The sequence below is a fragment of the Solanum verrucosum genome, unplaced genomic scaffold, assembly GCF_900185275.1.
Source record: "Solanum verrucosum unplaced genomic scaffold, falcon-dt-bn FXZP01000220.1, whole genome shotgun sequence".
NCBI classification, from domain to species: Eukaryota; Viridiplantae; Streptophyta; class Magnoliopsida; order Solanales; family Solanaceae; genus Solanum; species Solanum verrucosum.
Genome location: NW_026020308.1, coordinates 1,466,762 through 1,491,031, shown reverse-complemented (window position 1 = coordinate 1,491,031; position 24,270 = coordinate 1,466,762). Strand labels below are relative to the sequence as shown.

The following is a 24,270-nucleotide window of genomic DNA, read 5'->3' as shown; positions in this document are numbered from 1 at the left end:
TTCTTATCTTCGCCTCTCTCCGGTACGGCCTTCGGATTTTGATTTTTTTTTTTTTTTAAGTCTGGAAACGCCTTTATCATCCCGAATTTGATAAATTTTGTGGATTTTTTTGGTGAGATTTTGATGAAATTGTAGTTTTATAGAACCCAGATTTGTTAGCTGTAGCATGTCTACAATGAGTTCAATTGAATCCTGTGTTTTTCGGCAGATAAATAGGTAAAAAAATCACTAGAAGCTCAAAAAATATTGTTTTTGAATCTATTATTTGTTTTTTCTCTCAGAGTTTTCATGTGTAAGTTGAGGATTGAAGAATTCCAGAACAATTTTTTGTAGAGGGAAATGCTCTATATTTTCACTTTGTTCAGCTAATCATTATACTGAGTTTTATGTAGTCTATTTGAAATTGTCAATGTGAAGAACAATTGCAAACTTTAGGTGTACTGTATTATCTATTTGATTCAAATTATCTAAAATCTGCGATGTGTATTTTTAAGTGCTCACCCACGACTCAGGCCAGGGGCGGGGTCGTGGAGCTAGGTGGATTCAAGAAGTTCAGTTGAATCTCATTTGTCAGATGATTATGATAGGTAAATAGGGGGGAAACAAATGTTTTTGTGTATACGTCAAATGTTTATCTATCTCTATGAGGTAGAGATAAGGTCTGCATACACTTTAACCTCCCGAGATCCCACTTGTTGGACTACACTGGGTATTATGTTGTTGTTGTTGTTCATCATATCCATTGACATAGGTCTGCATGCATTCTTGCATTTTTTTTGAATACCCTTGTTAGAATCCCTTGCTCTGCCTCTGGTCATTCAAGCGTTGTTAAATCTTTCTCTTAGAATATCTAAACCCAAAATGCTGACTTATTGGAGCAAGGGGGACCTTAGAGCTATCTGTAGTTTACAAAATATTTCAAGTTAGAATGGGAATAAAGGAACTCTTTTGGGTTGTTATTTGCTGCTCCTTAGTTGATTTCCTTTTTCGACCCCTAATCCAACCTCTTAGTGCCATTTGGTTCAACGAATTAGGTGGGCTATCCCGGAACAAATTTTGTGATTAAATTTATCCCGTGTTTGGTTGGAGGTATTAGCTAAAATTAGTATTATTGTTTACCAAAATCTTAGTATAACTTATCCCATATAGAAGGTGGATTAATTATAATCTTGAGATATCATGGTTTGAACCAAATGACCCACCCCTTAGGAGAGGTTTTTGTCCAAGCTATTATCAAGCGTGTCTGCAGAATAGCTAGTGCTTTTGAAGCTCATCTTCCAAGATGAATTGCACATCTATTCCTTGTGATACCATATACATATGTTTATGCCCGTGGATTATAATGTGGATCATTTGGAAAGACAGAAATAGGAGGCTTTTGAAGGGGTGGAGATGAACTTTGCTCGATTGAGGAGTTGTCTTCAATCCCTTGTAGTTTTTTTGGTGCACCTGTGTAGTTCTTGTTTGTATAGAGGATTGGGTGGCTTTTGGAGAGAACCATATATTGTAGGTTTCTCCTTTTAGGTATATTTCTTGTATATTGCCAAGTTGGCCTTGATATTACAATGAAATACTTTAACTGAGAAAAAAAATTACAAAAAATTCCAAGTAACACTACTATCACAGTTGGGATATTTTCAAGACTTCACCAAATGTAGGATACTTTTCTATATCCAGATAGTCCGGGCTTGAGATGAAGCTAAGCATACACATCAGTCTTGTAAATATTTTGTATCCTCGCTAAGATGTGCATGGCATATTTCTGAGAAAATAGCTCCCGATGGTTTTATTGTCTAGCTACACCTTGGCATGCATAAAGTACAATTAAGTAGCTTTCATTAAGGGTTTTTTTTATTTCCTTTTGTTTTTTCTTGCATCCTTTGACTTAGGTCGCTATAAATCTATCTTATAAGTGTACCTAGTATGCATTAGTAGTACTGCAGAAATTTGAGGTTATGTATTCATATTGAAGTGGACATATGCATGCACAAAGCATCTTATAATATATTGATGAGGTTGCAATTTACCTTTATTAATTTTGTAATGCTTGAAAACATTAAAATAGCCTCTCTACCTTCATAAGATATGGGTAAGGGCCGTGTATCCACCCTCCCCAGATCCCACTTGTGGAATTACACTGGGTATGTTGTTGTAGAGAAAATTTAATTATAAACAAAAGACAAGATATTCATGTATGGTATGCTCAATGCTGTATAATGTCAACTAATATGCGGTTTTTCTTATTCTTTGCAGTGTTGGTTTGTGTGGCTAACCTCTCAAGTTAACATCCTCCAATCATTTCTCTTTTGGTATTGGTACCAAAGACGGTAAGTATAGTTAAAACTGACCATTGGGAACATTGACATTTTACTCTGGTTGATAAGTAAACTATCTTCCTAGTTCCTACTTCTTAGGGGACTTCATAGTTCAAAAACCAGATTTCTTTGCCATAAGTCAGTGATCTCATAGGTCATGCGTTTGAAGACTTGCTCATTCTTTTTTCGAGTCGTCTACCTCTTCTAAGACTCTAGCATGTCTTTTAATAAAATTATTGGGAAGTCCTAATAAAAAAAAAAGTTTATTGTGAACTATAGAGCTTCACACCCTTGCTGGAGTGTTAACTTGGTAGAAATGGATAATCCATCAGATGACTTCTCTGGATATATCATGCAGCTTCCTGACGATTGTTTACTCTTTATTTTCCAACACCTTGACCGTGGATCTGACCATGAATCATTTGGTTTAACCTGTCGTCGCTGGCTTCATATTCAAAATCTAAATAGAAGATTTTTACAGTTTCAATGCTCTTTCACTATGCTTAATGTTTCATCGTTATCTCAAACTAACACCCGAATCAGTACATTACACTTATATAGGCTTCTGAACCGTTTCCAGAACCTAGAATCATTGTCCCTGTCCGGATGCACCGAGCTTCCAGATTCGGGTTTGTCTTTGTTACCACGTCATGGATCAAAACTGCAAAGTCTTCATCTAGACTGCTGTTTTGGGATAACTGATAGTGGTCTTTCCTGCGTGGCATCTGGCTGTTCTTTGTTGGTAATACTAAGTCTTTACCGGTGTAATGTTACAGATTATGGGTTAGAGGCCTTATCTAATTCTTGCCTAGCTTTAGAAGATCTGAATCTCTCGTATTGCTCTCGAATCTCTGATTATGGCGTAAGAGCTATTTCACAAAACTGCCGTCGTCTTAGAGCAATCAGAATATCCTACTGTAGAAATCTAACTGGTGCTGGCTTTCAAGGATGTTCTCAAACTCTGACTCATTTGGAAGCCAATTACTGTAGGCTTGAACCTAATGGAATACGGAGTATCCTAAGTGGAGGTGGTATTGAATACTTGAGTGTGTCTAACTTGACCTGGTGCACTCGTGTGAATGATCTGGTAGCTATTAGCGTCGGATTTGCTGCAAAGTTAAGAGTGTTGAATTTCCGTTCCAGCAGAACGATTGGCGATGATTGTATCATGACAATAGCAAAGGGTTGTCCGTCACTTCAGGAATGGAACTTAGCAATATGTCATGAGGTCAAGATAGCAGGTTGGGAATCTATCGCATCACATTGTCATAACTTGAAAACACTACATGTGAATCGGTGTAGAAATCTTTGTGACCGTGGACTGCAGGCATTGAGAACCGGATGCAAACGTCTCTCAATTCTTTACGTCACCAGAAGTTCTCAGATCAGTGGTGTAGCGTTGGAGATTTTTAAACTTGCAAGAGGTAATGTAGAGATCAAAGAAGAAGAAATAATGTGTATTTGCCCTCATGGAGCCTTCAGGTTTTAATAGGTGGCGATAATCTTCAGTTCTTAAGCTGTCAGGTCTCAGCAGACATTCTGATTTTACAGACTCGTGAGGAAAAACTATCATCCCAGTCAATCCAATTCGGATTCCCTGGAACTGACGTGTTACTCACCCGTCCACCACTAGAAACATTGTTTCCTGTCCAACTTGATGGAAATGCACGACAGTTGTGCCCACTGCACACTAGTATCAAGCTGCGTATAATTTCTTGTAATGTTTTCTTCCCATAAGAAAAAAAGTGATTCTAATAAATGCATGTACATACAAATGAAACAGTTGCTTGGTGTAAATTGCAGAACCCACACTCAGAGGTGTAGCTCTTCATGTGGCATGTTGCCACAATGCAGAACAATTGTTTGATGCATGATAAATGGAAGGATTGGTATAGAAGAATAGTAGGGAACGTTATAATTAGTATAATTATCTTCTTATTTATGATTTCTTAAGTAATGTGCAAAATGAAAGTGATCAACTAATACGGAACAAAGAGAGTACTAATACTAAATACATAAATGAAAGAAAAGGTCAAATTTGCCTGTTAGGTAAAGCTCAATGCTGTCCTCCATTTTACTACCGGGTCAAAAAAACTCCTCATATTACTTGAAGGTCCAAAATAACACTTCTCTACTGACTAATGTACAAGGTGGAAAAAAGGTGAACTACTTTTTCATGTGAAATTTTTCCTCTTCCCATATTTGAGTCCATTGTTACCCCTCTATTATTCAATTTAGATCCGTTTTATCTTTCTACTACTCTAACATGAAAGAATTCTACTCTGCGTTTGAGTATTGTGCATCCCATGTAAAAAAAAATTGTCAGAGCTGCTGCATGAAGGTCTACGTATAACAAATAAGATATTCGTCAAATAAATTGAGAACTTCGCATTTGGTGAATTTACACAAATGATGTAACAATGAAACATCTTATCGCCAATCAATGGAAATCATACCACATCATTTCTAGAACGATTTTGTTCAGTCTCCAAAACTGACGTGCACATTGATCTATAACAACCTACAATCCCACACAAATATGGCAGGGGAAGGGGGTGGGGTGGGGTGGGGGGGGGAGTCGAGATTATTATTCATTTAAATGCAGCAAATCAATCCAGCACGGTAAGCTGATTGGCTTTACATACGAGTACACCAGCATAGCTCTTATATATACTGTAGCTTTCAACAAACTGCAACTTGTTGTCAACGGCTTCCGATGGTAGGTGACATTTGTAAGTCACTACTCTATATCACTGTGCATTATCACCCCACACATCGTTCCATGCAGCACCTGGAGCAGCCTTAGGCCCCTCGATAAAGTTCTGATTACCACGAGGTTGGTGAGGACCAGGAAGTGCATTAGGGCCATGAGGTGCATTAGCGCCTGGGGGATGAATTTTATTGGCCTTTGTTTTGACCCCCAGCAATCTCAGCACAAATCTTGCCAGCTCTCCATATAATAACCCTGAGCGATCAAACAGCTGTAAAAAATATGTTAATGAATTATCATGTCACCATCCTATATACTTTTCCACAGAGTATTTGGGTAGCAAATACAGAACTCCATAAGGTAGTTAAGGAGGTATTGGTTGTTCAAGAACTATTTGGATGCAAGGGATAAATAAGTGAACATATACCTGAAGGAGTGCCGACATGAACATGTGAAATGCCTGGGTATTCTGGTCTATCAACATTGCAACGCGGCCAAAGAAAGTTACAACGCCTTGCATCTGCCACCATTAAGTAACATAATATAAAACAATTAATTATCAATGGACAGAAGGCATTAATGATGTCTATAGAGTATAGACTAAAATACCATATGTAACTAGCAGTTTCAAAAGCATCAGGTGGTACTCGAAGGACAGCCCTCTCTCTCCTCACACCAGAACCTAAAATACGAAACGTAAATAATTATTAATTTCATTTGCATCTCCTTGAACTTTTTGTTGATTCAAAGAGGCCTGCAAGTTCTTAGATACGTATCGACAAACCTACTAATTGCAGGCTAGAAAACCATTAGCGTCAAAAAAGAGAGATATCACAATTTATAAAAGCTTTGGGAGGATCTATTTTTCATATCAAGTAAAACTTAGGGAGGATGTTATTATCAAAAACATTGGGATCTACCTATAATTCTTTTTTTCATAAACTAAAAGTATCTCATCACAGAAACCAGTGAGCTGCAAGAAGCTTTTGAGATTTCACAATAAATCTCCTTACATTTCTCCCCTTTCCCATGTGATTCTCTCTCTCCGTATTTTGGAGGCCTTGCTCTATTACCAATTCACTTGGAGCTAATTTTAGACTGTTGACCAATCCAAAAACAAAAATTCAAAAAGAAGGCCAGCACAGTTTGTACTGGAAGTGCAGGGCAAATGAGGGACTTGTACACATCAAATTCACTTTAGGGTCCCCGAATATAAGTATAGAACAGAAATAAATTTATTTGGAACTGTTAGAGCTTACCACATGCATGAAGGAGACCCAAAAGCCTGGTGGAGAAGGTGGAGCACCATATGGATTATTTGGATCTTGGTCCCCATAGGGTCCCATGCCCATGCCGCCCATACCACCCATACCGCCCATGCCATAACCTCCCATTGAGCCACCATACCCACTATTGTACATTCCTCCACCATACATGCCACCGCCTGCAAGTCCACCATAACCTCCTCTGTACATACTGTTTCCATACAAACCACTTCCGTATGTGCTTCCGCTTCCATAGCCACCACCATAAGAACCATATGTTCCAGTTCCATATCCAGAATTATAATTCATACCTGTATTAATACCTGCATAATGACCCAATCAAGCAAATAATGAGATTGGGTACTCTATAAAAAAGGACTTCAATTGCAATAACTAACTTCAATTACTGGATCAAAACTTTCAATGATTGAGAAAGTTTCTTCACCATAAGAGGAAATGAAAAGAGTATGTCCATAACAACATTTTGATTTGGCTCGGTAAACACACAGATGCCATTCATACTTACAGAGGACAAAGTATAAATAAAGTAGGAATTGGGTTGCAAATGAATTAAAATCAAGTAGCGCTTGATTCCTACGAATGGACACATAAGAAGAGAAGGTATACTGACTAGCAGATCGCATAACAGTTCAATGAAACATTCAATCGGAGGTTAAGTCGATTTAATAGGTGCATTAACTAAGATGAGTTCCAAAAGAGGAATGTATAGCTGGAGTACAAACTTAGACAACCTAGTAATTCTTTTTTTTAAAAGAATTTTAAAAAAGGGCACTGGGCATACTTATAATGTATGAAAGAGAATCAAACAGTATGATAAAATCGGAATATATTTAGGAAGAACTTGCCTAGTTAATGATGGCGTGCATGATTACATATCATGTATTGCATTATAATCCTGAAAAATCATATGCATGCACTCCAAAAAGCAGATATCATAATACACATCACTCAATAATCAACCTTTTGATGCTAGGGGACAAACATTCAGAACAAACAAGTGGACCTTAAGGATAAATTAGTTGTTATACTAACCAAAAGAGGCTTTTAATGCAAGGTTGCTAGTATTTATAATATCAAGAGTGAACCTTAAGGATGTAAAAGAATACAAATAGTTATTTACAAACCACAAAACAGCTGTGCTAGTGAAAAAGGCATCAACAGACATGTTTGTAATAATGGATTTCAGACAGCCAACCCTCTTGCTGGAAAAACAGAACAGGCACAAAAAAGAGCAAGAGGGAAAATTAACTAAACATCTCATACCTCCGTATGAGCTACCGTAAGTTTGCTGCTGCTCCCAAGGTCGAGTAGGTACAGGCCTTGCAAGTGTGCTATTATTAACAGCTGTATTCCTATTAGCAGTTGAAACAATCTCACCAGGCCTGGCTGTTCCAGATGCCTCTACTACGTCACTCGTGCTACCAGCAGAGGGGGGCTTAAAAGGTGCAGGGCTTGAAGAAGAACCAGCTCGTTCCCAGGGTTTTGGAGGTGGGCTACTACCTGCCGTGGAAATAAATGTCAAGTCAATAATACTCGAAAGAAAGTAAAAAGTAGAAAAAATGAGTTGGTCGAGAGTAAATTGTTTCTGTGAATACAACAATTTATCATTTCAAATCAATTAACACAAATAGTTTAGAAGTAGTAAGTTTTTTGAATCCTAGAAAATCGACAAGTCACACTGCTAATTTTTGGAATACGAAATATCTATCCTAGTCACTATGGTCTATGAATATATTTGCCCAAATAAGGACATCTCCAACCCTAAACTCTATTTTTACTCTCCAACCTTAGAGTTCTTTATTTTTTACAGACAATCAACTCCAATCCGGTTCTCTATTTTACTCTCTAAAAAAGAATATTTTTTTTCTCTCCTCAATATTGTATTATTATTTATATTTCTATTTCATTTTCTTATTTCATAATATAAATCCGCTCTTTTTTCTTTTTCAAAATAATCACTCTATATAATTTTCATGTAATATAAAATTATTACTTTTCAAAGAATTATTTAATATAAAATTATTTTTTTTGACAAAATTTAATATAAAATCTTAAAGAACAACTACAAATAATTGAAAAAAAGAAATCAACAAGTACAACCGCAATCACAAGCACAATAATTCTCTAGATTGTACACTATTTTTTCGAATATTGTTAAATCTGAAAACGACCTACCGAATTACTAAATTATTGTCGTAATTTTTAAAATTATTATGTTATGTATTGTATTGTTATCTTGTATTTAAATTATTATGTCATGTATTGTATTTTTAAATTGAAATTTTCATCTTATCATTTAAATTTTGTGCATTATTCATAGTGAAAATCAATAATACTATCAAATTATCTCTTAAAGTGACGAAAATTGAAAAACAAAGTAATTGAAATATTGCTAATTCGGAATGAAAGTAGTATATATTAAATAATATATTTTTTAAAAATATTGTATTACATTTAAAAAGAATTATGAATATTAGAAATTTAATTAATAGTCTTATATGAAAAATAATATGCTAGTTAGAAATAATAGAAAAAATATTATATTAATGAAAAAGTGAAATAGAGAGGATGAATTTGGAGAACTACTATTCACTTTTCTATAAATGGAGAATAAAGAGCTTTTTAGAAGGTGACCGAAGACTCAATTTTCTATTTTACTACTCCCTCCGTCTCATTTTATGTGAGGTAGTTTGACTCGATACGAAGTTTAAGAAAGAAAATAAGACTTTTAAACCTTGTGGTCCAAAATGAATGATAGAAATTTGTGTGATGGTAAATCATTTCATTAAAGATAAAATAGGTATATTATAGTTAAATTGTTACTTAATATAGAAATGTGTCATTCTTTTTAGAACTAACTAAAAAGTAAGTCACATAAATTGAGAGTAAAGAAATATCAAAATATAGAGAATGAAGAATAAAATAAAGTGGGGTCGGAGATATACGAAGGAATCACAATTTTTTTTAGAAACAAAACACACATTCCGGTTAAGAGATCAGCCCCCCGCACCGACTAATCCACATACAGCACCGAGTCATTATTGGTTAGAAGGGTTGTATGGTCAATTACTACGTCAACTGAATTTTCTTGGTACTTTCTAAGAAAAGATAAAATCGCTTTTTAATAAATTTCTAGGCTTAATTTTTTCCCCTTATCAAATTTCTCTTTTCTTTCTCTCTCTACTTTCTCTCTCCATCGTAGCGGTCATCGACGGCGGCTCTTCTTCTTCCTCCTCTATCCATTTGATGGAAAACGGACCGCCACAGCCGTCAGGTTTGCATAATCTCTCTGTATTTCGATCTTTTCGTTAGCGGGTTTGGTTTTATTTTTGTCAATTGCCCTTTTTTAGATAGTGTTTGGCCTACTTGTCGTGTACCGCGACTAATTTAATGAATAGATTGAAGGAGATCACCTAAAGTTTTTGTTGTTTTGGGATTTGGATTTGGATTTTGATCTCTCGTGGTCAATTTTGAGTTTCATTGTTGTTAGGGCATATGTTTGGGGGTTGTCAAGTGCCAATTATCTGATTAAATTACGTTTATATCCGTGCAAATTTCGATAGTAAACTCATCGAGGGGGGCAGAGTTATCTGGTAATTGGGTTGGTGGGAGATATCAGGTATGAGGTGGAATAGCTGAGGTGTGTAAGCTGGCATGGGCGCCACTGTCATTGAAAAAAAGAAGAGAAAAAAGCAGCCAAGGGTGTGTTCTAGTGGTTGAAGTGAGGTCTCGGGTTAAGTTCCTAACAGATACAAAAACACTAGGTGATTTCTTCCCATTCATTGCTGGCTGGTAGGAGGTAGCGGAGGTGCGTGCAAGCTGGTCAGGACACCACATGTATTAAAAATAAAATATTGAGAAGAAATCTAATTTGTCTTAAAAAAGATCAGTTATTTAATACTGGAATGATTTTCACCTGAATTGAGGCAGAGTAGATACAGGATTAATAAACTAATTTGTCATTGAAGTGTAAAAAATTGGTATTGGATTTAATGGGATCAATCAAACATGTTTAATTTACTCTGTGATGCCAACATTTGTATTTTCTGGTGGGTAGAATTTAGTTGTTAATCTTGTCTCCCATACTTGTATCTAATGTGGTTCTGATAAAGCCTCTAGTTTTTTCACGGGAAATTTCGTTTTCCTTGGAGTTGTCCAAGAAGTCAAATTACTAAGTATTGGAATGAAATGGCGAGAATAGAGCAGAATAAATATAAAGGATTTATATAGCTGAGTACAGCTAGTTTAGGATTAAGTGATGGAGCTGCATGAAAAAAAATTAGAGTTGTGTGTTCAAAGAGAGAAAGTAGTATGCAATACTACTAGAGCCATCCATTAGTCACTTAAAATGTCTTTTCCGGTTGATATTTGATAAGATGATTGGCTACCCTACAATTTGATAATTACAAGAAGTAGTAAAATTAAATCAAAGCAACTTCGTTAAACATACGGTGTAGCTATTATTTCTAGCAGCTGATACCGAGCAATTTCTTACACCCTTTTTTTTTATAGATTAATAATTAGGTAGAAAGAATTTCATATTTTTGCTAAAGTTATTGTTTACAATAATAGTTGCTATGTATTTATTTGGTCAGTTTAATTAGATATATTTAAACGCTATCTAACATGTTATTGTTTTCTCACAGTAGATATGTATTTGAATAATTAGAGAAAGGCAAGAAACAGTGAGGAAAAGAGGGCAAATTTTCTATCTTACTACCAATTTATCATTTCTAGGACCAGAGATCAATAATTGGCCTAAAAAGATACATCTGTAGCAACATCATAAAACTGAAGGGCAAAAATTCCATCTTTAAGCAACCAATTATATCACACGTAGAACTAGAGATAAAGTGATTGGTATCAAAAGACACGAATTGTAGAAACGACATGCAACTCCCACATATTTTATAATCTTGAATAAACTACCGAATTTTATCACTTGTAGGACTAGAGAGTCGAGCGATTGGTCTCAAAAGACAGGAACTCATGTAGCAACATTATAAAACTCCATTACTTATATACTCAAATACTTCAACTAGGTACTCTTAATATCTTTAATCTCTATATGAATACTAGTATTGGGGAATCTTATTAATTCAGCTAGTCTTAATATCTTTAATCTCTATATGAATACTAGTATTGGGGAATCTTATTAATTCAGCTAGTTGACTAGCTGAACCTTCAACTACTGAATTAATCTCTATATGAATACTAATATTGGGGAATCTTAGTAATTCAGCTAGTTGACTACCTACCTGAACTTTCAACAACTTAATTGGTCAGAGTTCGACTCCGCACGTTGTGATACTCTCCCACAACCTTTTTTTAAAAAAAAAATCCTAATATCCATTCTCCTCCATTTGCAGCCTTTGGAATCGCTCAGCAATAACTAGTCTTAACAATAAACAGAGTTCTCTACATCTACTTACGTACCGAATCACACAAGGCAAAAGGCCACAAATCAGATGTATCATTTCAGCAAAAATTGGTAAAACAACACAGAAGCCATGAACAAACAGCTAGATCTTAACAAGTTTTTTTAGAAAAATTAAGAACAGTAATAAGCTAAAACCGAAAAGATATGAGTAATTAACGTAAAATTGGGAGAAAATAAACTTACTTCGCCCCATCGCTAATTCTGTGTGTGGAATTGTTCGGCGGCAGCCTGAGAAAGACGAAATTATAAGAAAACCCTAATTTAACGTTCTTTAATAGGTGAATGAATTGATTGGGGCCGCCTTATATGGGCTTACGTCTTGGCATGCGTCAGTAGAAGGTCGGTGGGCCGATTGCATTCAAACCTAAACTTGACCCGTTAACCACATACTTTTTTGAGAAAATTTTACATATAGCAAATAAAAAATTGCTAATTGTATGCTATAGCAAACTTTGTAAAATTACAGTCCGTAGCAAAATTATAGTTTGCTATGGACTTGTCTTTCTGTATATTCGCTTGTCATTTTTTTTTTTTTATACATTTTGATAGTTTAAGAAAGAAAAGGGCGTTAATTTCGGTTAGAAAAAAAAGGAAAAGAATCACTGAAGTCACGCATGTTCTGTTCCATTTGAATTCCCTTCCTTCTTCATCGTCTTCAACAGTAAGAACTCCATTGTAACTCAATTCAAAAAATTGATCAAGCAATTGATGGTACTACACAAACAATCGAGATCATTAGACTGTAGAGATAGCAATAGGAGGTAATTTCATGACGAAAACATACTCTGATTTTGCTTTTTTAGGTCGAAGATGGTGTTCAACATGTATTCAAAATCAGATTTCCTTTTTAACTATCATCAATTTAAGTTGAATGTATATTGAGAGGTGTATATTTTGTTCGAAATAGAGTTTAACACTTATCATTTGTATAGTTAATTTGTAATCTAGAAAAGTAATCGAGTGGAACATATAGAAATACTGCCTTCAGGTCGTGACACAAAATTGTACAAAGAATGTTAAAAAATTGCACATATAGTAAAATTTAGTAGCTCAGAATCAACTCACTAAATCATGGAATTAGCTATCAAAAACTGTTTAAAAAATTGAACAAAAAAAAAATAAAGAAGCAAGATCTGCCTAATTCAAGTGGATAGATATATATACAATACTTCCTTCAGCTCATAACACAATTTTGTATATGTAAATATTAATATTATAAAATTGCACAAACAATTAACTTTACTAGCTCTTAATCCACTGACTCTACATCCCGAATTAGCCACTAAGACGTATCCAAAAACTAATCAATTGTTAATAGCAAAAAACAACATAGATTTGCTTCAATTTCTTAAATAAAATCATACATGCTAGTGGAAATCCATATACAAATTCTGCCTTCAGCTCATGACACAAAATTGTACATGTAAAACTAATGTTAAAAAAATTGCACATATAGTAAAACTTAGTAGCTCAGAATCAACTCACTCTAAATCCTGGAATTAGATATCCAAAACTGTTTAAAAAATTCAAAAAAACAAAAGAAAAGAAGAAGCTAGATCTGCCTAATTCAAGTGGATAGATATATACAAATACTTCCTTCAGCTCATCAAACAATTTTGTATATGTAAAAATTAGTTTTAAAAAATTGCACATACAATTAGCTTAACTAGCTCTTAATCCACCGACTGTAAATCCCGAATTTGCAGCTAAAACTAATTAATTGCTAATAGCCAAAAAACCTAGATCTGCTTCATTCCATAAATAAAACCATACATTCAAGTGGACATCCATATACAAATTCTGCCTTCAGCTCATAACACAATACTGTATATGTAAAACTACTACTAAAAATTGCACATATAGTAAAATTTAGTAGCTCAGAATCAACTCACTCTAAATCCTGGAATTAGCTATCCAGACCTATTCAAAAAAATTCAAAGAAGCTAGATCCGCCTAATTCGAGTGGATAAACATATACTACTTCCTTCAGCTCATCACACAATTTTGTATATGTAAACATTAATACAAAAAAACTGCACATACAATTAACTTAACTAGCTCCTAATCCACCGACTCTAAATCCCGAATTAGCAACTAAGACGTTATCCAAAAACTAAATAATTGCTAATAACCAAATAAAAACCTAGATCTGCTTCATTCCTCAAATAAACCATACATTCGAGTTGATATCCATATACAAATTCTTCCTACAGCTCATCACATAATACTGTACATATAAAACTAATAGTTAAAAAATTGCACATACAGTAATAAATTTAGTAGCTCAGAATCAACTCACTCAAAATCATGGAATTAGCTATCCAAAACTGTCTAAAAAAAAACTAGATCTGTGAATTTTGAAGTACCTGAAAGTGATGAAACTGGTTAGAGAGGTGGATTTGCTCGAGTTGAAATTGAAGGAGACGGAGATTGCAGAGGTGGAAAAGGATATTTTTGAGCCAATAGCGGAGTAGTTTGGAAGAAATGGAAGAAGAGTGGAAAATTGTGTATAAGGTTATAATGTGTGTATATAATTGTTTATATATAAATGTATATGTAGAATGTGTATATAAACGTTTCTATGAGTATGTAATTGGAATATGTATATATGTGAAGAACTAAAGTTGCTAGAATTTGTATAAATATACGTTATGTTTGTTGTTGAAATTCTTAATAGTATAAATGTATATGTATGTATAACTTTTTTTTTTATACAAAAATTTTGAAAATGACTTCATTAGCTATTTTGGTTATTCGAGTGTCACTAATTATCAGCCACAGAAACAATTATAATCTTTATATCCATTAGAAAAACATCATTTAAATCTTAAGTTAATATTGCACCAAATATAATCCCAATTTATTATACTTTTACAGAATAAGATCTAATAAAACCTAAAGTAAACCAATCATCACATACTTTTACGAACGACACGCTTTGCCTGCTTCCTCCCCGTGTCCACTAGCGCTCTTGTCCAGAGTGAAGAGAGGGCGGAAAAAGCACCGCCGAAGCAGCATAAGCAGGCTTCTATTGCTACGTAACAATAAAGTAGGATAGCATTTTCCGCCCACATGTTTGAATTTTGTGTAAAATAGCAAAATATTAATTCAAATTAAATGTTATAACCACAATTTGATTTAATTGTAACCCGTAGCAAACTGTTGCCATTCGCCTCTCTCCCTGAAATTGTCGCTCGCCACTCTCGTTTTCTCGCTGGCAGTCTCTCCCTCGTCTCTCTCACTTTTATACAAACACAAATGTATAAAATGTGTTTGTATTTGTATAAAGTGAGAGAAAACTGTATATATACATATCTTTTTCGTTTGCCTCTCTCCCCAGAGAATCTCGCTCGCCACTCTCACTCGCCTCTCTCACTTTATACAAACACAAATGTATAATTTGCGTTTGTGTTTGCATAAAGCGAGAGAAAATTGTATATACAAATATAAATACATATATTTTCGTCCTATACACTTATAGTTATATAAATACAAATTTTTCACTGCCCAATTTTCTTTTGTCTTTCTCTTTTTCTCGCTTTATACAAATACAAATTATACAATTGATTCTTTTGTATATATATACCGAAACAGATTATACAACTGATTCTTTTGTATATGTATACCGAAATATACATATTAATAGTTATAGCAAACATAAAGTTTGATATGGAGCGCAATTATACAACTATAACTATAACATACAAATATGATTTTTATGTTTGCTAAACCTAAAATTTACTCTATTATATTTGAATACGATCGCTTACACTAATTATAAGTTAGAATGTAAGATAATGATTGTTTAATTGTAAGGGACTAAAAAGGAAAAAAAGAAAAGATCATAACCCATAGACATCATTACGGGTTAAGATCCAAGCCCAATAAGTAAAACCCGCTTTAATTCCCCTCATCTGGCACCCCTTTATTTCCCCGTCGGAGAATCATCGGCAGGAACTTCACCACCGTAAATCGCCGTCACCAATCGGAGGTCGGAACTGAATTAATGGAGCGAGAAGTGTTAGAAGCAGAACTAGTACTTCCAACTCACATGAAATTTAAGAAGATTCAGATGTACGACAAGTACCCTAAAGGACAAGCTAGAGGACGGCACTGGAAGCATCTCAAGCAGATTATACAAGCAGAAAATTACGAAAATTATCCTCCTCAACTACCTACTTGTGAGTTTCGATCTTCCAATTAAGCTTTTTACAACAATTTTTCTGAATTTATACCTCATTGTTGAATTAGTTGATTTTATTGATTTATATTGCCAGTTTCTTAATTCATCCTGCTGTTGTATTGGAGTCTTTTTTTTCAAAAAAATGATGGAAATGGTCCTTGTTTGCATTAAATGTATGATTCTTAACTGAAATAGTCCATAATCTACTCATGAGCTCCACTCTCAGCTTCCCAATGACAACGCCCGTCGAGTGAGTTCGCTAGCTAGTCGATTAAGGACTCTGTCATTAGGTTTAGCTTATGCTGAATGAATAATAGAGTCAAAACCATGAGTAAATGTAATGGGGATGTGTTTCAAGTGTACCTCTGGTGGCTGCCATAAACACAAAAGCTCAGAACAACCCAACAACAACAACAACATAGCTGTGGTAATCCCACAAGTGGGGTCTAGGGAGGGTAGTATATATGCAGACCTTAACCCTGCTTTTGGAGGTAGAGAGTTTGTTTCTGATAGACTCCTAGCTCAAATAAAAGCATTATGAAGCAGTTTGAAAAAAAAAAACAACGAGAATGAAGCAATCAAGACAATATACTAAAGAAAGCATGATAGAGCATATGGAAAAGTACCTACAATAAAATAATACGATAATCGAAGTACAAAAAACATTAAATAGTAACAGAAATGAAATAATAAGAAACTACAAGAGTAATATACGGCTACTGTCTGCTAGTATGAAGGGTGATTAAGACAACACTCAACTTTATAACTCACCCTCTATCCCTAATTTGTATCCTCCATCGCCTCCTATATATGGTCCTGCCCTCGATAAGCTGAAGTTGCATCATGTCTTGTTTAATTACCTCTCCCAATACTTCTTCAGCCTACAACTACCTATCCGAAACCATCCATAACCAACCTCTCACACCTCATACTGGGGTGTCCATGCATCTCCTCTTCACATGCATGAACCATGTTAGTCTCACTTTTCGCATCTTGTCCTCCATATAAATCTTGCTCGACACATGGCTAGGCAAGAGAATAAGATTTACTTGATTGCATTTCCTGCAAGCTCTAACCTATAAATGCTGTTCTTTTGGGATACTATGAACACAGAACATCACACCCACATTTGGGCAAATGGGGATCTCTACCAGGAGAAGCAGAAAAAAGAAAATAGGAAAGGAAAGTTCAACAACATATTATATCTCCATTGGTTGTTTCCCGGCTGAGGCTCTAGAATTCTTTTTTCCTTTCCTCTTTCAACTGTTATTCTTCCTTTTTTGGCTTTAAAGCCATGATAGGCTGCACAACTTGTATGTATAAGTGAAATGGAAAGGTAGGTAGAATGAGGTTTATAGGTGACTGTCGGTGCAGAGATATGAGAGTTCTCTGGTCTGTGAGAAGAAATAAAAATGAATCCTCGATGCTGGTGGTGAATAGTGTTGTCTTGCGGCAGTGATGGTGATCGCATGAGATCGCTGGTGTAGGCTGTTTTTTAGGTGAACAGTTTTTAATGACAATGAGGCTGGGAGATGCAAAAATACGTGGTGACCAAACTAGTCCAACCCTATACATTAAGGACGATTTGATCATTTTCTCGTTTTTTTTTCAGTGGTAGGCGAAATGGGAGCTGCCTAAACCGTGAAACAGGTTGTGGTAGAGCAATACAAGCTTTGTGACTTACTCTTGCTGCCATCGGCATAAATCTGACCCCCTTTTCGCTCTTCCGTAACCGGTACAGAAATAGGTGTTTTTTCTATGGCTCCAGGCCTCTCTAGGCTAGTAGAGTTCTTTTGCTACTCTCTCAATAGAATTAGTTTCCTTCTTTCCTGGAGGAGGGCCTCCTTCCTCTCTTATGGACCGCAACTGCTGTTCCTCTTTCTTGCTATCGAAATCTGAAAAAAGATATATATGGAAATAGATTGTGTCCAATACGATTTGAACCTATACAGTTACCAAAGGTTTAGAAGACCTCTATCCTATCCATTAGATAGGTTCTCGCTCCGAATACAAAAGAAATGAGTGATTGTCCAACTCACTACAAACGTATACACCACAAGATTGAACTGCACTCATGCCCATTTTCTCTCAATATTAAGAAATATAACCTAAACTTTCTCCATTGATGATTGATTGTGGTCGATGGAGAAGGAAATGTCAGATGAACTCATGCAAACATGTTATGTTTAGCATAACTATAGCATTGCTACATAATTTCAAAAAAAATATTTAATTTCGAAAAAAACTATAGCATTGCTACATTTTCATTTCCCGTTATCAACCTTTATTGTTTTTAATTTTCTGTGGGCATTATGAGATCAGTGGCATAAGCAGACTAAGATACATAGTACTTTGATCTTGAATCATGTGTCTAGCACTTCAATTTGTTTGCCTGTAATGAAGAATGGAGCTGCATTCTGGGTTTCGGCAATATAAGTTTATTTTTTTATATGAGAATATAAAATGTAGGTATATTTATTCAGTTTAGTTCAGTTGCTGAATATTGATTCTGTTTGTATGCAAATATTTCTCTTTGCCTTAAGAGAAAATTGATGGGTAGCCAAACCTCTGTCGAGTGGTTTTGGTTTGCTACTGAGTTTGATCTGCTGACTTGGTTGAAAATTGTGGTTTAACATACCCAATGAGCATATTGACAAAAAATAGATGTAGGTAAAACTGCTTTTGATTATAACATCTAATATCCATTCTGAAATGCCCAAACAATTTATTGAATTCTTGTTGCGTAACTTGATAAAGATTGAGTTCAATTTTGTACTTTTTAGATCATGACAATCAAATTACTAAACCCATCATTGATACTACTTTTAAAAAAAATAAATTGATTGTGTCATTTCCTTGACTCAATACACTTCAACTTTTGTGAGACCTAGGAGTTGAAGAACTTTCAGTTCAATGCGGAGCGTTGGTTTATTTTCTTTCTTAGGACACATTGAGCTGCAAATCATGTCATCAGTTTTTATTTCCCATTGCAACCACGTTCCCCTGACCATGTAGTAATAGCTCTTACCCAATTTGCTTGAAGAACTCTTTCAGGCAGATCAGATATTGCTATTACTTTTAGTGCTCTGGCAATTTTGTGGTTGCTAATGGTTGGGATAGCATTATGTGTTTGCTAAGATCTATTAGTAATTAGGTTGTGTAATCTAGATGCATTTTCGGCATTGCACTATTGTTGTCAAGCCTGATGAAAATCGCCTTGAAAATTGCTGCATTTTCCAGCAACATCACAGAACATTTGCTAACAGTCTCCGAACCCCCAGACATTTGACTATTAGCTAGAAGGTGATTGCAGACCATTATATTTTGAATTGAATTGTAGACGGGGAAATGATATCCTTCTTGTTTATATGCTGCACGGTTATCATCAATCACTGGACAACTTGTTCGTTCAAATTATGTTTTCAGGACCAACAGAGTATTTGTTTCCCAGTTTAGAGGCATTATTTTGCATATATTCCTTTCTATAATTCGTAGCTTGAGGAATATTTCAAGGTTTTGACTTTGTTTGCTCTTTCTCCGCAGATGTTAACATTGAAACGCCACCTTCTATGCATCCAGGCAAAAAGATATGCGACATAACAGGATTCGAGGTACCTTTTCAACTGAGTGCCTTCTACGATTATATGGTCTAAGTGTCTGCTTGCTTTCTGATTCTTTATTGTGCATTCCCACCAATGTCTTTTATGTTTGACATGCAGGCACCATATTTTGACCCAAGAACTAAACTCCGTTATGCTAATACTGAGGTTTTCAAGGCAATAAGGTCTCTCCCTAATGACTATGTTCAGAGGTACTTGGCTCTCAGAAATGCAGCTGTTGTTTTGAGATAGGTGCAGAACGCAGAATAGATAGTTGTAAATTAATGTGGGAAGTAATGGACGTTTGAAGTTGCCGTTTCTGAATGCTCAGGTGCATAACTGTACTTTGACTTGTACTAAGAGAATAAATCGTAGCCTAGTTTTGTTAGATCTCGTAAAATTGCTATGGGGATTTAGTACTGAATTGGCTCTTTGATCTCTGGAAACTCATCTGCTTAGCTAATCATGGATTCCGATGAGTTTTCCGCTCTCATCTCTCCAGAGCTGGTAATCTCTCCGTAATTCTCGTTCTTACTGAACTAGGGAGGACTGATAATGCTGAGAAAGATTGTTCTTCCTCAATTGGTTTGTTAACCATGGCCATGGAAGTTTCATTCTTTTACCAGTCCTCCTAGCCAACAACTTGCACGCTCAAAAGGACGTGATGGGCCTTCCCTTTTCGTCATTCACCACCTTGTCTTATCTCTGCTCTCCCAAATTTTTAAACACCAGTATGGGTTTGATTTGTCTGCTGCTCTTGAAGAGAAGAGAGCTCTCTGACTTCTGATTCGGGCATAACCCTTTCCCGTAGCAAAATGAATAGATTGGGTTATTTTCTCTTCCGAGCTTTCCTCTTACGCTAGGAAAGCCATGAATAACTAGAGGAACTTATTTCTTCCGCAAGCAGCTCTCCAATAATCTCACAGTGATGGGGAAATGAGGGGAGAAGATTACAAGGTGAGAAACGAACCCTCACCAATACAGTGAAAGTTTAGGTAGTCATATCCACAACTCATTTACATACCATTTTGGACTTTCCATTAGTTGTAGCCCAAAATTGGAGAACAACTCGTTTACATACAGATCATTACAACCTTCAAAAGAATCTAAAAACACAACATACCCAGTGCAATTCCATTCCACGAGAGGTGATGTATACACAACCTTACCTCTATCTTGTTAACGTAGAAACTAGAGAGACTAGCTATTTCCGATAGACTACTAGGACTAAACCATAAATCTATTTGTCCTAACAATAAACTTCAGATCAGCTATTATCCACTTTGAATCAAATGACTAATATCCATAGGATAACTATCTGAAGGTAGAAAACTATTGTATGCTCTCATAATAGCAATTACATTCCCATTCTCTGTAGGATGAAAATTATCCCAAAACACATGTGCTGCCCTAAGGTGGCATGGAGCTTGTCCAGAAACACATTGTCCTTCAGCCGTTGTTGTCGAAACATTGCAGCATGGATAATTCAAGAAACTAAGAGTACCTGCAAAACAAATATATAGAATTTATAGATTAAAGAGTCGTTCTCTATATAGTCAAACGTCTCTATAACAACATTGTTGGTTCCGAGATTTTCTATACACTTATAACATCATTTTAAATGGAGAAAAATAAAACTTTAGATTGATGTACGTACTCATAATTGATGAAATGCTATACATGTTTATATAGGTGAATTTTGCTTGTGGGAAGTTGGTATTCAGATCAGTTACAAGAGACTTGAGCTTCTCATTGAATAGTTGGATTGCCTCATTTGTTGAATCCACACACTTTCTTGTATTGTGTTTTTGTAACTCTTGTGGAATGCAACCTATTTGGGGCAATCCAAATAGGGCTATTTTCCTTGCTCCATCTTCATATAAAGTCTAGCATCAAACCAAATATATAGTCGTATTACAACAACAATAACATACGTAGTGTAATTTCACAAGTTGGATCTGAATAGGATAAAATGTACATAAACTTTATCCCTACTTGTAGAGATAGTATATATATAGCCATATAGGCGATGCTAATTAATCATTCAGTATATAGGAAATCATGATTGTGCTATAATTCAAAAGCAAAAGTTCAAAGACATCTAGAAGTAGTTTGTTTAGTATTTGTCTCTAAACTATGCAAAATGAAGTAGGTAAAAGTGTCCAAATTTGCCCTTGAACTAGGTAAAAGGTCTCAACTTTTTCTTCCATTTTAAAAAAAAAATCATCCTTAACTGTGTGATACATGACATCACCTAGTGCTAAGCTTTCACCTTTAAAACAAGGGCAAACTTGATTCATTTCGCATAGTTCGGGGGCAAGTTTGACCTCCACTAAGAACAACAAAGACATAATTGACCCCAGCTATTATCAAAGGACAAATTTGTTCTATTTTGCATAGTTTAGGGGTAAACTTGACAACAACTATTAATGGTAGATAAGTCTATTCCATTTTGCATTGTTCAGGGGCAAATTTGGCTACAACTATTAATGGTAGATAAGTCTATTCCATTTTGCATAGTTCAGGGGCAAATTCGACCCCAACTAGTAACTACAAGAACATATTTAACCCCAAGAAGGACAAATATATTCCATTTCACATAGTTCAGAAAAAAAGGTAACAATTTACTCTTTTAGCAATGTAATGTTCTTAAAACAACAACAACAACATACCCTTTTAACACTATAATAATCTTTGAAAACTTTCTAAATTAATTTGCAAGTTAAGAATGAAAAATTGAAGTAGTGAAAGAAGTTAATGTTGAACCTTTAGTTGTTGAGCATATTGTTGTACCAATAATGTTGCATATTGACTTGGTGTGTACAAACTATTTGTTGAGTAACGTTTGGGCACAAGGTAGTTGTTGATGTAGTCATTGCTGCCTATTCCAACAATATACAAGCATGTGTTCAAGTGTGCATTGGTTGCAACTCTATTTCCCACTAAATCAACCATGCGTAAAATTGTGTTGTGATGGTTTTGAAGTTGCAAATCCAAAAATATCCGATTGCCCTGTAAAATAATTTATTGAACTCTATCTGTTAGACTTGTCTACATTGTTTTTTATCTGACTAAAGTTTATATAAATATAAAAAGATAAAATGTTGGTTGTATAATCATTTTTACCTGAACTTTAGTCTTATCACATGTAAACGAACATCATTCATTAGATAGTAGGTTAAATGTAATTGATTAACTAGAAAAAAGTTTGATCATATAGGGGACATATTAAAGATTGAAAAGCTATTGAAATCATTAGTTAGATAGTAACCGAAAAAAATTATGCCATTGAATTTTTATATTAAATTTAATAAATTCATGATATGTGTTTGTATATAACTTACGAGATGACTTCCCGTCTCGTTACGAATTCCTGCCGAACCAGAGGCATAATTTACACCTTGCAAGATCTCCCTACCAATTGCGCTTGCAAAAGGTGGAATGTAGTCATCAAACCCTAGCAGTTCCCCTGTGAATATATTTTATTTTTTTAAAGATTTAATAACAAATAAGCAATAACGAAATCAGGATTTTCATTTAAGAAATTTGAAATAGAAAGAATTTAACATACAAAAAAAGTCAAGGACAACATTTACTACTTATATAAAACACACACATAAATACAAGGGTACACGTAGTGTAGTTTTTCGATGAAATAAGGGGATTTAATGAATCCATTCGGGTACCTTAGCTTTGTCCATGCAAATAAGTTAGTAGTCATTTGGTAAAATAGTATTAAATAAGATATATTCGTATGTTGAAATTAGTTATACTGATATCATTTTTTTATTGACAATTTTGTTGGCTATATTAAATGAATAGGGGAATAGTACTAAATAAGATGTATTAGAATAGGAATAGTACCCTGTATTTTTAATGTCATAGTTAAGAATGAATTGGTTGTGTTAACTAATATCAAGGGCAACTCAATAATATTAGTGGCTCAAAACCAATTTTGACGAGAGACCTTATTTTTTCTGTTTTATATTTTTTAAAATAAAAATTAGCATATAAATATATTATATGTAAAACAAAATGACACCTCATCCACTCTTAACTAAAGGCATTGGGTTCGAGCAACAAAATGACAAAAATCTTGCTAGAAAAAGCTTTCCCTCTTTAATCGACCTTACAAGAATCAAAGTAAATTAATCGGAATATCAAAAATAGAAAATGACCAAGAATATCAGCCATATTGCGTCCATTTGTGAATCGTCCAGTAGGTCCATTGGGGAAATCGATGCCATAAGGTGGATAATTAGCCTTTGCTTCTGTATTTAGGTTGTTATTATTTCCATTATCAAGTAATGAATCACCAAAAATAAAATAGCAAGGTACTTTTGATGCACCATGAACTAATATTATAAAGTTCAGGATTATCAATATTGTAGTGATTGTTACGTTATTAACACGAGCAATCATTTTAGTATTAGATATTATTTGAGAGAAGAATTAAGATAAAAATGAAAATGATGATTACTTAAAAATTTCTTTTTGTAGGAGATTGAGGCGTAATTAATGTTGTTCCAATAGTTGCGGGCAGAGATAGGCTATGAAGGACAAAGTAGTTGCAAGATGGCAAACCCACACAATATAGTGTTTGCAACAAATCTGAGATACCTTTTCCTTTTAAAAAAATAAAAAATAAAAATTGGATATAAGGAAAACGGTAAGAGGATTATATGGTGAAATTACATTCTTACCGTTAAAGTGAAAGTTTAACTAGTCAACAAACTA

The 24,270-nt window shown here is 34.8% G+C and overlaps 5 protein-coding genes across 5 annotated transcripts in view; 3 read left to right on the top strand and 2 right to left on the bottom strand.

Moving 5' to 3' along the window:
- Positions 1–2,041: 2,041 nt before the first annotated feature.
- Positions 2,042–3,819, top strand: LOC125835122 (F-box/LRR-repeat protein 12-like). The gene has a single exon (XM_049514259.1). The coding sequence runs from the start codon at positions 2,632–2,634 to the stop codon at positions 3,802–3,804; it is 1,173 nt and encodes a 390-aa protein (XP_049370216.1). The 5' UTR covers positions 2,042–2,631; the 3' UTR covers positions 3,805–3,819.
- Positions 3,820–4,711: 892 nt separating this feature from the next.
- On the bottom strand, positions 4,712–12,411 carry LOC125835146 (peroxisomal membrane protein 13-like). Its single transcript, XM_049514285.1, has 5 exons — positions 11,935–12,411; positions 7,575–7,811; positions 6,285–6,613; positions 5,453–5,545; positions 4,712–5,296 (listed from the first exon to the last, which is right to left on the bottom strand). The coding sequence occupies exons 1-5, from the start codon at positions 11,942–11,944 to the stop codon at positions 5,066–5,068; spliced, it is 900 nt and encodes a 299-aa protein (XP_049370242.1). The 5' UTR covers positions 11,945–12,411; the 3' UTR covers positions 4,712–5,065.
- Positions 9,459–24,270, top strand: part of LOC125835145 (peroxisomal membrane protein 13-like) — a 49,385-nt gene continuing 34,573 nt past the window's right edge. The window contains exon 1 of the mRNA XM_049514283.1: positions 9,459–9,585. Coding sequence (XP_049370240.1) covers positions 9,558–9,585 — 28 coding nt within the window. The 5' untranslated portion in view covers positions 9,459–9,557. The remainder of the gene's footprint in view (positions 9,586–24,270) is intronic.
- On the top strand, positions 15,668–19,904 carry LOC125835153 (chromatin-remodeling complex subunit ies6). The gene is made up of 3 exons (XM_049514291.1): positions 15,668–15,932; positions 19,478–19,545; positions 19,654–19,904. The coding sequence occupies exons 1-3, from the start codon at positions 15,758–15,760 to the stop codon at positions 19,783–19,785; spliced, it is 375 nt and encodes a 124-aa protein (XP_049370248.1). The 5' UTR covers positions 15,668–15,757; the 3' UTR covers positions 19,786–19,904.
- On the bottom strand, positions 20,796–23,999 carry LOC125835144 (GDSL esterase/lipase At1g29670-like). Its single transcript, XM_049514282.1, has 5 exons — positions 23,712–23,999; positions 22,878–23,002; positions 22,300–22,545; positions 21,191–21,419; positions 20,796–21,037 (listed from the first exon to the last, which is right to left on the bottom strand). The coding sequence occupies exons 1-5, from the start codon at positions 23,953–23,955 to the stop codon at positions 20,808–20,810; spliced, it is 1,074 nt and encodes a 357-aa protein (XP_049370239.1). The 5' UTR covers positions 23,956–23,999; the 3' UTR covers positions 20,796–20,807.